The sequence below is a fragment of the Parasteatoda tepidariorum genome, chromosome 1, assembly GCF_982258835.1.
Source record: "Parasteatoda tepidariorum strain Cologne lab strain chromosome 1, Ptep-v5.0, whole genome shotgun sequence".
Classification (NCBI taxonomy): domain Eukaryota; kingdom Metazoa; phylum Arthropoda; class Arachnida; order Araneae; family Theridiidae; genus Parasteatoda; species Parasteatoda tepidariorum.
Window position 1 is genome coordinate 51,598,094 of NC_141755.1, and position 15,177 is coordinate 51,613,270.

Genomic DNA, 15,177 nt, shown 5'->3' on the forward strand with positions numbered 1-15,177 from the left:
AAATTATGTAAGTTTATTGAATTTTGTTACAATAGTTGTAAAAATCCAATTTGGAATTACTATTTATTTACCTCATTTTATAATAACTTATAACTGACATTAGTGATTATATTCATTTTAGTAGTGGAAGAAGTATTAGGTCATTTATATGCCAAACCACCAACAGCTGAAGCAAAGAATGAAACATCAACCTCAGGTACCTCAAAACAAGATCAAGAATACAAGATAATAGATGAAGATTCCCCTTATTTTTAGTTTATGATTTTTGTAAATGCTTGTTTTTTTAAGATGAACTTATCAGAAAGAAAAAAGCATGGACATTTTAATATTATTATTTTGTTTGTAATTCGTTTTGCTTGCTATATTATTCTCAATTTTGTGTACTGATTGAAGCAAAAATATTTATTATAAGTAGTAGGTACTCAAAGCTGTTTATGCAATGTAGTTATAATTTGTTTTTGTATTTATGTGCTGATCACTAGAAAATTACACATTTATTATTTAGTTCTGTCCTTACTAAGAAATAATGTTTTATAAACGTATAAATCTTTTGTGTTTTATTTTTGTTTTATTATGTTTGTAAATTTGTTTTCATTTATAAATTAATCTATGTTTTGCATGAAGAAAGTTGTTCGTTTGAAATTTTATAGATGTTTTTTGCCAAATAAATTAGATTGTCTTTCTTTGTTTATCTCTTTTTTAATTTTTGTTTAGCTAACATTTACTATTTCAATCATAATTTAATAATTGATCTGTTATTATCATTCACTCTTCAAGTTATGTTTTGACTATATACGACTACATTCATTAATATTGAATGTTTGTTTAGGTTCTTGTAAAAATGTGCAAAATTATTTTTTTCTTTTTTCATAGATATTTTCAAAGGTAGTGAAAAATTTATTGCAGCACTAAAATTAAATTCACAGTGAATGTTTTACAAAATTGAATCATGATTGGAAATAGTATGGTGTACACAAATACTTATTACTTTTTTACATTTTTTGTAATTAGCAAAATATTATGTAACTTTAATTAATATGAATTATATTTTTTTTAGGTATTCCTAGTCCTCAAACTCTTTGCAAATCTAATATACTACCGAATTTAGTGGGTGTCTCTCCTAAAAAGTTGTCAAAAGGAAGATCTGATAAAGACATTAATCATGCAAAAATTAGGTATTTTCAAGCTTTTATTACCTTATTCTAAACTTAATAGACATTGAGACACTATTATTGATTCATAATGATATAACATGCGTTGATACACTATTATAAGTGAAAATATGTTCTTCATACTGTATGAAAACTGTAAATGTGAACACAAGATTATTTTTTTCCTAGATCTATTATTTTATTGTTCTATTAATATAATAATTTTTATCAAAATAATACGTCGGAATGATAAGATAGCAAACACTATTCTTTTAAAATTCTTTTCCATAGTACAGTAGGGAACCGATTATCCGGAACGATCAGGACCATCGCTATTCCGGATAACTGATTTTTCCGGTTTTCTGAATCGCTACAAAAAGCCGTTTTTTTTAATTGTTAAACCCAACTAAAAAAAAAAATATTTAGAAATAATCTTAAAAAGAAGAAAAAACGATGAAGTAATACACTAATGATTATTTCCAAAATGATGGTAAGGTAAACATCTTTCAAAATAGAAAGAAAAATCCTAAAATCTTATGAGGAAAAAAAAATTTTTTTAAAAAATGGCAGGTAAATTTATAGAATTTCGTTCCGGTTTTTTGATTTTCCGGTTTTCTGATTTCCGGATAACGGGTTCTGTACTGTAGTTAAAAAACATTTTACCTATTATAAATGTTAACTAACTTGTTGCTTTTTTTCTTTTTATTTAATTTACCATATTACATTTCATACTTGAATGAGCATTTTACCATATTATGCTTACAAGCTGAAACTACCACTCGTTTGTTATATTTATAAAGATTTTTGCATTTAAATTTTTTGCCTCAGATTTTTTCCTTTTACTTTCTTATTACTGTTTAAAAACCAAGTTCCTGTGTTCTATTTTTGTAATATATATATTTAATTTTATATATATATTTAATTTAATATACTTTGCTATTAATTATATATTATTAACTACATAGATTAAATTATTAAAATAATATGTATTTTGAAAGCTTGTAGTTATGACTTTTAGCAAAAAGTATACCATTATAAAGGAATGACTCATTTCATATTTTTATTATTTAACCTGTAAATATAACATTTTTAAGATTTGAATAATGCTACATTTTAAAAGAGAGACAAAAAAACTAGCCAATGTTTTTTAACATGAAGTTATGTGTGTTCTGTTTACTACAATTTTACTTCTTTTTTACAGCGATAAACCTAAAACTACTTCAAATAATATACCATCTCCGGTACCAGGCATTACCTCTTTCTCAGGGAATCAGTTAATGAAAACTTCCTCTAAAAAGTCAAAGGAATCAATTAGTGATCAAATTGCCAGGCTGCTGCCAACTGGTGAGAAGCCACCTTCTAAACGAAAGAGTAAGCCTAAGAGCTGCAAACCAGACGCTATTAAAAATGGCAAGGATTCTAAAACAGAAAAGAAACAAGGCAAACAACCGAAAGAGGTAGCTACATTTTATACAACCTATCGTTGTTTTTGATGTTTATAGTGTATGGAGAGTTTGTCTGTATCAAGTAGTCTAACCAGAGGGTGTTTTTTGTAATGTTTATAATTCTTGTAATTGTTATAAATTAGCGACATTTTATTTCATTTATTTTTGTGTATACAGGGTGAGAAGAAATAACTTGTACACATCTGTTAAAATATTAGAACCTAACTTTTAAATAAAGATGACTAATTACAAGCTGAATTGTGTTTAAAAATTTTTCATAGAAATCACCTTAAGCAACAATCTAAAGCTGTAAACATGTTACAAAATTTTATTATTTGAGTCCCAACTCACCTACAAAAATTTTGTCCCTTAAAATCCATTCAACTCAAGCTTGATGAAATAGGAGACATTTCTTTTGTTGTAAGAAAGAAATCCATCCTCCATACATTCATTATCATATAGTCAGGGTTCAATATTAGTGATTGTTTATTCTATTTTAAACCTAAAAATTTTAATTTAATGATTTTACTTTTACACCCAAGGGTCACTTATGACACTTAACTTATATCAATAAATAGCGATTTCACATTCATATTTTAACAGTTATAAGTTAGCATTTCCTGCTTAACCCTTTTCTAAAATTTCTTAATTGTTAAAAACAGATATTGTTACTGTAAAAAAAGAATTTCATAATCGAATTTTTTTTTTCTGTTTTAAATCAATAATATTTCTATTTTTCTTTTTGTAAGGTTGACAACTATGATTATATGTACTTAGTCAATCTATTAAAATCTGATATACATAAGCAAATTTAAATTTCACTTAAACAGATTCATTTGTCAACTAAGAATTGCATCTAATAGAAATGGCATCTAACTTATTAAATGCCATTAGAAATTTTTTTTTAGATTTTAACCTTGCTTATATTATTAGACAATGATAAAAACAAAATTATCACTAAGAAATTGTCTTAGCTATGTTATGTTATTTAGTTATCGTATTAAATTTTAAAGTTTATCAGCTGAAAAAAAGAATTTTATTTAAAATTTTTTCTAAACCTCGTTTTTAAATTTCGATGGAAGTTTTGCACCTGTGAAAATAAATCTGTAGGTAAATTTTTTTTTATTTATTATTAAATCACACTGGTTGTTTACCATATTTTTTTAATTAGTTCAGTTTTTTTAAAATTAAAATTAATATAACATGGTGCACAGCATTTTTAAAAAGTACTTAAAGGTGCTTATATTCAATTTTTGTTTTTAAAACCCCTAAAGGTGCTTTTTTCATTGGGTGTTTTTAGAAATTGCTCAATTTTCCCTTTTCCAAAATGAGATTTTTCTTTCTTTACCATGTCGAATTTCGCCACATATTACGCAAACGCAAACGTATGAAAGCATCAATCATTTTACATGTTTGATGAAATACTTGCGAGTCTGCGCGTGCCTCTGCTTAGCTGGGTTCGGTGAGATTATTGCACTCTCATGTGCTACTGCTGCATTTTGAAAGATATTCTCTATTTCAGGTTTCATTTTTCACCCTCTGATATCGAATCGAATAATCTCTTAATCATTTCATACTGGCTAATATGATCAAGAAAAGAGTTCTTTGTCAGAAACTAGTTATTTTATCATGATCATATGAAGTCTTTGGAAATTATTTTGCATTTTGTTAAAGTATATAGTGCTTAAAAATATTTTTGACTGCCTAAAATGTACTTATTTTTTGTTGAAAGATTTGGATATGCACCTTGTATAATATTTTTCAGTTATCCTGGATAAATTATTTATTCATTTAATATTTTTTTTAAAAATGTGATTTTAGTTCCTTGTTGAATACTTTATGTAAGAATCTTGCCTCTTGATTTTAAAACTGAAATATACTAATTTCATATTGTAAAATTCTAAACAAGTAAATGACTTTTGTGTAACTCTTACTCTATTTGTACAAAATATGTTATAAACATCTATATTTATATATATTTTTTTATGCATTTGATTGGTATTATTTTTAAATATCACGTTGTAAAAGTATTCAATTTTAAAGAAAAATATCAATGCTCATTTACATTCGAAATACTTTTAATTTGGAACTCTTTCATATCATTATAACCCTCTTGCCTTTCAAATCATGAACGTCATCTTCCCTTCCTCATTAATAAATAAATGAATTTAATAATGTAATGAAACAAAAACAGTCTGTTTGCTATTTTATTATTTTTTTGTCTATATAATTTTTCGTAAAAATCTCTGAATCTTGCTTAAGCTTTGCATGAAATTTAACTGGTCTTTATTTTCATAGAAAAAGACTAAAAAATCCAGCTCCGAGAGCGATGGTCACATAGACTCTAGCTGTAGCAGCACTGGTGCTGAAAGTTCAGGTGCTGTTAGCTCTAGTTCTAGTGATACAAGTGATGATGAGGAAAGGGAAAAACAGGCAAAACAGTTAGCTAGGCTAAAAAAACAACAGCAAGAACTTCAAAGAAAAGTTCAAGAATTAACACATCAAAAACCTGATGTGCATGTAAGACTGCCCCTTTTTCTACTCTGATAATTGTTTCCAATTCATTTCTTTAGTCTTTAGCTCTTCTTCATAGATGTAAGATTTCTTATCGGTTCTGTGATTTCTTGCTCTTTTTTTCTCATTTTCCCTTTTATTTCTAATCTATTGTTTTTTCAATAATATTTTTCTAATTTCTTCGTTTTATTTCTAAACAATACTGCCAAAAATTTTTTATCATGCATTTTTTTAAACATTAAAACTAATCGGAATCCACTTTAAATTCATGAATTGATAAAGAATGAGGTCAGGCAGTGGCGATTTGAAAATTTTCACTATAGCTCATTAAGGATGTTGTGTCAATTTAACTGAGGTTTCTATGGTTAGTTTTGCTAAACTGTACATTTTTCAATTAATAGTTTTATTTTCATAACATAAGTGTAAATCTTATTTAGTAATTACTTTATGCTAAAGCATTCCATTATTCCTAGACAAAATATTTTTGCAATGCTATATTTTTTTGACTTGTACATATATTAAAAATAAATCAGTTCTTCTTTAAATTTAATTGAAATTGTTGTAAATTGATATCATACTGCATTAAATTTGATTTTTTTCAACTGATGAATTAACATTTAAACAAAAATGCCATTGGTTAAAAAAATTTCTGCAATTTTAACTTTTAATTTTTTCTTTTTTCCCCTTTTTTATTATCTTATGCCTGATCTCAATAAGTTAACATTTTACACATGGAATTTTATCGAAAATATTTTGAGCGTTGACTTAATTTATGCGCTGCTTTCTTTATCATTTGATTTTCATTATATTTTTGATCTAATTTTGTTTCAAACCATTGGTTTCTAAAATGTGTGCAGCAAGAGCTGTGAAAGTTCCCTAGTAAGGGGGTAAAACCGGTTTTCCCCATATTACTTAAAAGGGAAATCATATGTAGGGAGGATATTTCTGTATAATTTAATCCGGCTACTACTAAGTTCCTTGAGAAAGATACAGCATCATATTGCATAATAATTTACATCCTATTTGTTAAATAACTAGGATGACATCAATTATTTAAATTTAAGTTTCAAATCTTAGAAATAATTATCAAAGAATTTTTGTCTTAGTTTTCCTCCTTAAAAAGAAGCAAACACTGCTCAGTTATCAATTATATTGTGTGTAACTATACATTTAAAAAAATGTAGCATTTTGATGATTATAATATTTTCTATATGTTTTTATCTTTTACTTTCTTTGAAAATGACTGTGTTTATGAGCCTTAATTTTTTTCCCTCTCTTTTTTTGCATCAGACTTAATTCTCAGTACTGCTTAATCAGTTCATCTAGTGCATATTATAGCATTTATATTTGCTGCAGTATAACCGATTCAGATTCTTCTGCCATTGATCTCTACATTCATTTAATTCAACTTAATGCTATTTTATTCTCTTGTATTTATGGGAATAAAATCTAGGTATAGTTTGAGTTCCATAGTTTAAGAATTTTGAATATATATTTTGCAAGAAAATTTTTTAGGATAAAATGTTTTTTTTTTAGAAATATTTTAAAAAATACTCATTTCCTGTAAAAGTCTTTTACATTAAAAAGGGTGCTTGTTGTAAATAACTTAATACTCAAAAGTTGTTTAGAACCGTCTTCTTTTCTTTTTAGGTGAAGAAAACTTCTTCCAGCTCAAAGAACTCTCTGCCCCCTGGTGGAGCCCTAAACCATACCTTGAAACCAGTTCCTAGTCCGGCACATTCTTCTCCTGTGATGCCAGTTCCACCGAAACCTATATCTCCTGAAGTCAAACCAAACCAATGTGATCCTCTAATAGAAGAAGAGCAAAACTTAGCTTTTCCTTTGGACTTGTGTGTGAAAAAACAAGAACCAACTTTTGATGTGACAACTTCCATAACAACTTCATACATGCCAATAATGACAATGACAACTCCTAAAACTAAACCACTGAAAACTACGGGTAGTAGTAGTAACATTTCTGGTGCTAATTCCAATAAATCTGCTGCTCCTAAGAAACGGGGTCGCAAGCCAAAAACAGCTCAAATGCCTCTTAATCCTACTCCTGCACACTCTGAAAAGGTGCGCCAGATAAAAAGAGTTAGTCAATTTTATTCATTTATTATTAAATGCATGTATCATATTAAGGTTAGTTAGGTATCAATCGTTAAATTGAAGTTATGTGCAATTTCAAAATGTAAAATAGAAATTGATAATACATACTATTTAATAAGTAAACAAAAAGGTTTGTTGCTTATCGTCAACAATACCTACATCTGCCAGTTTCTTGTTGCATTAATGCTCCTTTTCTTACGTACCATTACTCATATAAGCACTGCTTGTTATAACCTGGGCGTCAATAGGTCAAAGTTAATGCAGATTGTCTGGTGGCTTTGCTTACTTTCGCTTTCAGTTCTTGCTGAACAGAGTATACTTTCTTAAAATGTTTCAACTCTGCAAGTGTGTTGCGCTTAATAACCCCTTAAGTGTTTTGGAAAAGACTGTCAACATGTTTCAAGCACTCAAAAGCAAGCGTCCATTTTCAAGTCTTGCCAGACGTGAATAAGAAAGAACAAGAGTGATTTGAAATATAAATCGTAAAGTTGACAATGATTTATGCCTGGCAAGTCTTGAAAATGTGGCGTCAGTTTTTGAGCGCTTGAAACATGCCGACTGTTATTTCCAATAAATATGTTTTTGAAGAAAATGAAGTTTTTAATCGAGTGATACCATTAAGTGTTAGTTCTAATTTTTCCCCTTCAAAAACAGGCTGTTATACAACAAATGATTTGATCACTTTACTCAGTGAAGAAATTATGCTTATTCAGTTAAATTTCATACAATTTTACTTTAAGTATTAATGCTTGGAGAACTTTATAGAAGATAACTTTTCAAACCAACCAAGCGTTTCGTATTTAGGTAGTTAGTATACAATTTCTCTTCAATAGCTGTTTCTTTTTATTTCAAGCTTTCTGCCTTTATTTTCCTGATCAGCTGCTCACCATTTATCTGGTCACCAGCATCACCATTTATCTAGATTTGGATGGCTTAAAGTCACTACGAAAAGAAAAAAACAGATCCTACCCTATGATAGTTCAATGCCTTAGTCACTGCGCCATTGCGACTTAATCTTTAGTAACATAAAAAAATGGTTTGCTGTGCAGAGAAACAGCAAGTTCTCTTCTGAATTATGTTCAAATTTGATAAGAGATTAAATGCCTTTTAGAAAAAAATTCCTGTGTGACATATTTGCATTTAGCTGTAATTATTCTACTTTTTTTAATCATCCCATCTTTTATTTTACAAAATAATATATTAATTAATTTTTCATTTTCTTAACAATAATGTTTCTTTTATTTTAGAACACGATAAAAGACATTTCTACACTACTAATGCCCACTAAAATGGACATGATGCCAACACATATGATGAATTCTACCTTACTAAAGCCTGGTAATTCTGGCCTATGTCCCAAAGTTCATGCACCTAACACACTAGGAAACCCCAATGACATGCTACATCATCGGAAAAACTTCACTCTGGACAGTTTGTTAAGTGAAACGAATGGGGGTCTCGACATGATGCATTTCACTGAGGCAGATCATTCAATGTTTTCTGCTGCCGCACTTGCTAGCAGAAATTTCAAAAGCAAAGACAGGATGAAAAGTAACAGTAACAATATTAACAAGATGAGGAAGTTTGAAGATAAAGTCAAAGAATCTGAGTCACCATCTAACTTAGAAACTTCCTCACCATCTGGTAAATCTTTTTCTATTCATATATGTATTTTTTTTTTTTTTGCATTGTGTGTTCAACAAGTTCTGGCACAATAATTTTTTAACCTTTATCTTTCCCTATACTGCTGCTTAATCAGGTTGTCCAGCAACAGGGAAAATATGGAAAACTGGATATTATCAGGGGAATTTCTGAGAAATATCAGGGGATTTCTAAAAAATCTTAGTAAAACAAAGAAAAGTTTTAAAACAAGAAGTGATTACCACCTGCTTCAATCTGTGAGCAGAGCACTTCATTAAATTTGATGCTAACAAATTTCCCCAATATTTCTTTCAAGTGTTCCTGACGTTTCCGATTGTTTTTTAGCAGTAATTTATCGTTTTTTCGGTTTTTTCACTATAATTTTTCTAATTCCAATATGTTTTATACATTGTTATGGCATGAGAATTTTGAATGTGAACTATCACTTTTTTGAAGTGTTTAATTCGTGACGATTCTGTCATGATTTCTCATCTTTTGATGACAGTTTTCAGATGTTATTTCTCATTTTCAGCCCTTTTCACAAGATTTTTCAAATTCCAATATTTTTTACACAATGTTATTAAGACCTATAAATTATTAATTTAAGTTTTTGCTTTTTGATGCATTCGATTTGTGGCTATTCTATCTTAATTTCACGTCATTATATGATAAATATTCAGCAGTTATCTATTATTTTTCTCCTCATTTCACATAGTTTTTCAAATGATGGTATTTATAAGTAGTATGTTATTACGACATGCGAATTTCAATTTTGAGTGATCACTTTTTGACGACTTCCTGTGGTGTGTTTAATTTGTAATAATTCCATCATAATTCCACATTCATCTATGATTGCTCTTTCGCCAGTTATTTACCATTTGTTTGATCCCTTTCACATGGTTTTTCAAATTCAGATATTTTTAATATATTATAATGACGTGAGAATTTCGTATTTGAGTTGTCCCTTTTTGATGTGTTTGATTCCTGATTTAAAGACTTAAAAACCATCATTCTCTTAAAACTTGCTAATAAATAAACCTTATTGATAATTTTCAATTCTAATCATGAAATAATATCATTTTAATCATAATACGCTCTTGAATGACTGAAGTGCTATTTTGCATTTATTATTTTCAGAAACTGATCCCGATGAGGACAATTCAGATAGTGAAGATACTGAACATTCTGGTAGCTTAGTTGATGGTCATAAAAGAAAACATTCATATGATGATGATAGTGAAGGTATATTTTATTTAGTTACCATTTTTGATCCTTATAGTTGTTTTTTGAAGCTTTCCGTCGTTGTACAAAATGATGCTTTTTTGCTAATAATATTCTATTTTTATAACTGTTTTAAGTTTGCAACAGTTACTGATGACTGTTAAGTTAAATTCAGCTTATTTATAGCCATCGCTTTCTATGCTTATTCTGAAAATGGTGCAAAATGTGATATAAAGAAAATCTACAGAATATAAATCTACAAAAAATAAAAAACGTTTAAGATCTGATTTTTTTAAAAATTTATAAACTTAACCTATTCCGCATTATCTGGGCTCATAAAAATTTGCAAAACCTGAGATAAAGACAGTGATTTTGATCATTTTCTTCTATGTGAAAAAATGATGCCAAATTTACGATTTATTAAAAAGTTTAATAATTTTTTATATTTAAATTATTTGTCCGTTCTAAAACTCAGATATTTCTTTATGGCAAGATGGTATATATAATTTAAAATTATAGCTTTACTTCTAGTGGAAGGTACTTAAACTGTGGATTTTTATTTTCTTTGTCAAAAAAGCTTCAAAAAACATTGTTAATAATTATTTGGTAATCAAAATTCTACCACAATAGCCGTATATAATTGATTCATTCATGAGAAGTGCAAAGTTTTAGTCTTTGTTGTAATATTTTGATTCTTTGAATATCATTTATAAATTAGGATTCTAGTGATTGACTTAATTTATAATTAACATAGTTAAATGTGAACCTTTATTTAATTAACTATGAATATACATTCTTTTTAAGAATTTATCTTTGTTCTTTTAGATTTTAGGAATAAGAAAAGAAGAGTTGTGCCTGATGAAAGAGAGGTCCAAATACCCCTTGAGCATGGGTAATTTTTCTAGCTTTAAACTTATTAAATTTAGTATCTTATTTTCATACACTAGTAATAGATCGATACATTTGGTAAAGAATCATATCTGTCCCAAAATAATCTGTTACTTCAATAGAATTTTTGCCAGAAATTATGAGAAAGCTCTTTCAGGACATCATCATTAGCTCTTTTAGTACATCTAATTAAATAAAAATAAATTTTAAATAAAGTTGAATATTATTAAAAAAAATTGCTGCAAATAGCTTACTAGGTGATTGAAAAAATTAAATTTTTATCAATTATTTAATTTTTCAATGAAAAGTTGCAGTCACAATTACTAAAGAAAGAAATCATCATTATTTTGCACAGTAGTATTTAATTTAGTTTCTTCAACTCTACAAAGTTAAGTTGCTTGTAATAAAGACTTACAAAAATGTAGATTAATATATTAAAAACTCATTGTCGTAAGTATTGAAATAATTATCTATTTCATTTTAATTACTGTAGTCAGGACTCTAAAATAATATGTCACCTGATATGCCATGGGACTGTAAAAATTCGGATCAGTCATGTATTTTTTGCTCTTACACACTAGAATAGGCTTGTAAATATTTCATCAGGAATATTATTAAATATCAATTAGCCCTTCCTTCAAATTATAAAGAAAAATCATCAAGATACCATATGGGATGGATAAATGGTACCAGAATGTGTAAAAAGAATTCTATATTTGATAAAACTGGCAATGCTCCTACTTCAAAATGGGTATTTTTAGCTTTCCAAAATTACCATTGCCCGTATCATCGCTTGCCCATACTTTACCAAAAAAGTATAAAAATGAAGTTTCACCAGGATGACACACCAACTGCAAGAGGTATTCTGCTGGAAACTGACATAATTGTACGTAAATCAAGACTTCAGTCACTGATGAAGATACAAACCACACAATACATAAGAAACATGATGAACCTCAAAAAGATAACTCATATGATGATAAATGAAGACAATGACGGTAAAAGAAATCAACAATTAGAAACAACTATTTTTCTACAAATATTAGCTTTGTAATGCTAGTTACAGCTCTTTACTCTATCTCAGTAGCTCTTTATCTCTAGTTTACATTTAAACTTTCACATAATTTACTTAATCCCGATGCCAACACACCTTAACAAAAGGTAAACTATTGCATTAAATTTAAACATTTATGTTAATTCTGGATAATGGCATAAAAAGATACCAAAACATAAAATGATACGCTGCATTAAATAACTCTGCTCCTTAAAGGTAGAGCACCAAAACAGGCAGATCACCGAAACAGATGTAAACAAAAGACCCAAATGAACAAAACACATAAATTTTGGCTAGTAATGTCCAATGAATGGAGGCATCGATCAACAGAATGTTACAAACCTTTAAGTTACTGGATTACAAATTTGAGATAAAAATTTTGCCTTTGCCTGCATGAACTCTCTAGTTTTATCAACTCTTGTTTAACACAGGCTTCAATTATTTAATTAAACTTAAAAATGTCAGAGCAGATTTATTTTTTATCTTTAAAGTTTGTTTAAAATTCATTTCTTTTTAATACTTGCATTTTCTTTTGCTGTTTTATCTTTTTCAAAAGTTAAGGAGAATTATGCTGCAGCAAGTTTCCTTAAATAGTGAAAAAAGAACTTAGATAATATAGTACACAAAATATATTGTTCTTTTAATATTAAAATTAAAACTTGGTTATCTACTGCATTTCTTTATCTCCATAAATACTTCTCTATTAAGATGTTTAGGCTCATGAAAGTTTAATTTAGGGATGTATTTCGTTAAGTGCCTAGCTGGGTGTATAAACAAAGTTGAGGTTTTTTGAGCCCTAATTGATGTCATTTAAACATGAATACTAGTTGTTTTATTTATTTTACATGTTGAATATTTGTAAATTTTTTTCTCCCAAGATGGAGAAGAGAGACCAGAATAAGGTGTTTCAGTCGATCTGGAGTCAGGGGAGAAGTAGCGTATTATGCTCCTTGTGGCAAGAAACTTCGTAGTTATCCTGAAGTTGTGAGAGTAAGTGATGTATTTTTTTTTATGTCTTCAAATTGAAAATATTTATATTCATGACATAACTTAATTCATTAATTTTCTCTGAAAAATTCAGCCCTCACTTTGTTGACTTTGGATTTTTTTTTCAGTACTTAATTAAGAATGGAATTACAGACATCTCTAGAGATAACTTTACATTTAGTTCAAAAGTCAATGTTGGGGATTTTCTAGAATGCACATCATCAGGATCAGGACAGGTAATTTTATTTGTTCTTTGCTTCTGAAACACCTAAACGTTTAAATATTTGAATCATTTTTTCTCTATATTTCTTTTAAAAGCTGTAGTAGTTGCATTGAATACTGTAAATGCATACTTGATGTATAGTAGATCTTTGATTATCTGGAATAGATTAAAAAACAATTTTACTTTTAACAAGCAAATAAATGAAACAAATTTAATTTAAGTTTTGTAATTTTGTAGTTTTCCACAAGAAACAGAATTGCCTTGACCACAAAGAGACTACAAAGTCAGTATTAATGGCAATTTATATTTGAAATTAAAATTTTCATATTAATTTGAAATTAACATTTTCGAACATAAGTATAAACGATACATTAACAATTTTTTTTACTTTCTTTAATACACAGTCAGTTATATGCAAACATAAAATTATGAATTCTGAAGTGTTAAAAATGTATGAGTGAAGATCATAATAAATTTGTAGTTAAAAAATTCAAATATTTCTAATCCAAATGTAAGATAATAAAAATTTACTAACCACGGTTTGTACTAACATAAAAAAAACAACAACAGTTAATTGAATTATTTTAGGAGTGCGTAATTTGCAGCCCTGTCAGCCAAACGAAAATAATCGGCATACGGCATCTTGCATTCCAGCCAAAAATTTGAAAAATCTACTTGGCTATCATAAAAATTTCTCTTAAACTGATTTCAATGTAGTTTGAAAAAGAAAAAGAAAAAAACATTAAAATTCAAGTTGTTGAAAGATTTAAATATGTTGCCATTTCAATTTAAAAAAGAAAATCTTTATCTGAAACATGTTTGAAACAAACATAAGGATTTATTTTCAGGATTAAATATGTAGGCAATTTGATTTTTCAGCTGAGATAGTTGAAAACTTGCTATTATTTAATTTCATTTATAGAAACAAAGTGAGCAAAAGCATTAAATGTTTTTTAATTTGGAAATATTTTACCTTTATTTTGTCTAATTTTTAAATTGAATTGATATTGTTCTTATTTAACAAAAGAAGAATTTTAAATCACTGATAATAGAATAAAAGCTGAATTCATTGTGCCCATGTGAGTCTACAAAATTTTAGAGTGGTGGAAAAGTTGTGCAAACACTAATTTATGTTGTTTTAAATTAATTAATCATGTTTGATATCTGGCTAGTAATAGCTTATTTTAATTTCAAATAATGTTAATAAATGTATGTCTTTCCTAGGATTATGTCTTGTTAAATGAACAAGAAGTTCTTGCCAGGATTGAAGAAGTCCGAGCTAGAAAAGGTCGTTTGGGTGTGCAGAATCGCAAGTCGTCCCAACATCGATCTGCAGAGGAGGAAGAACAGCAAAGACAATGGGAACAAAAACAAATACAACATCATTTAGAACAACAAGGTAAGTCCATTCTGTTACCATATTAATTTCACATCTGAATTTTGAAAGTATATAAACTAGGGTTTTCATTACATTGCTTTACCTAATTTTATAGTGCAAAGATAAGATAAATATTTAGGGATAATAAGATAAAAAACTATAATAAATATATGGTGGTTTCATGATATTATGTACTAAAAATTTCGAATTATTGTATACTTCAATTTTTTTCAGATTTTATATCCATATTAATTTTTATATTGGTATATCAAGTACTCATTTTATAAAAAATAACAAATTACTAATGAATAACAAAAATAAACCTTATAAATAACACATAATTCTTAATAAATAACATAATTAGTTATATATACTCTGTGCTGCTCTTCTTCAGTATTTGAAATAGGATTCCAATTTTTGGTTCAACAAATGAATGTACATATAAAACTGCAAATTTGACATTTTGCCCATGGGCAACAGATAGTTCGGTGTTTGCGATTGGATAACAGACAGTTCGCAGACAAAACTGCTTTGGAACTGTGTTTATACCTTCTCAAAACTGG

General features: G+C 28.0%; 1 protein-coding gene across 36 annotated transcripts in view; it reads left to right on the forward strand.

The window, feature by feature from the left end:
• The window catches only part of LOC107452081 (bromodomain adjacent to zinc finger domain protein 2B), a 120,393-nt gene that overhangs the window by 73,248 nt on the left and 31,968 nt on the right, over positions 1–15,177 (forward strand). For 9 of the 36 annotated variants that reach the window (XM_016068370.5, XM_016068376.4, XM_016068373.5 and 6 more), the window contains 11 exons: positions 122–196; positions 1,058–1,175; positions 2,353–2,608; positions 4,895–5,116; positions 6,761–7,207; positions 8,470–8,866; positions 10,001–10,105; positions 10,910–10,976; positions 12,905–13,016; positions 13,142–13,249; positions 14,461–14,635. In XM_016068370.5, coding sequence (XP_015923856.3) covers positions 122–196; positions 1,058–1,175; positions 2,353–2,608; positions 4,895–5,116; positions 6,761–7,207; positions 8,470–8,866; positions 10,001–10,105; positions 10,910–10,976; positions 12,905–13,016; positions 13,142–13,249; positions 14,461–14,635 — 2,082 coding nt within the window. The remainder of the gene's footprint in view (positions 1–121; positions 197–1,057; positions 1,176–2,352; positions 2,609–4,894; positions 5,117–6,760; positions 7,208–8,469; positions 8,867–10,000; positions 10,106–10,909; positions 10,977–12,904; positions 13,017–13,141; positions 13,250–14,460; positions 14,636–15,177) is intronic. The other 27 variants (XM_016068383.5, XM_071179845.2, XM_071179842.2 and 24 more) reach the window with 7 other exon arrangements.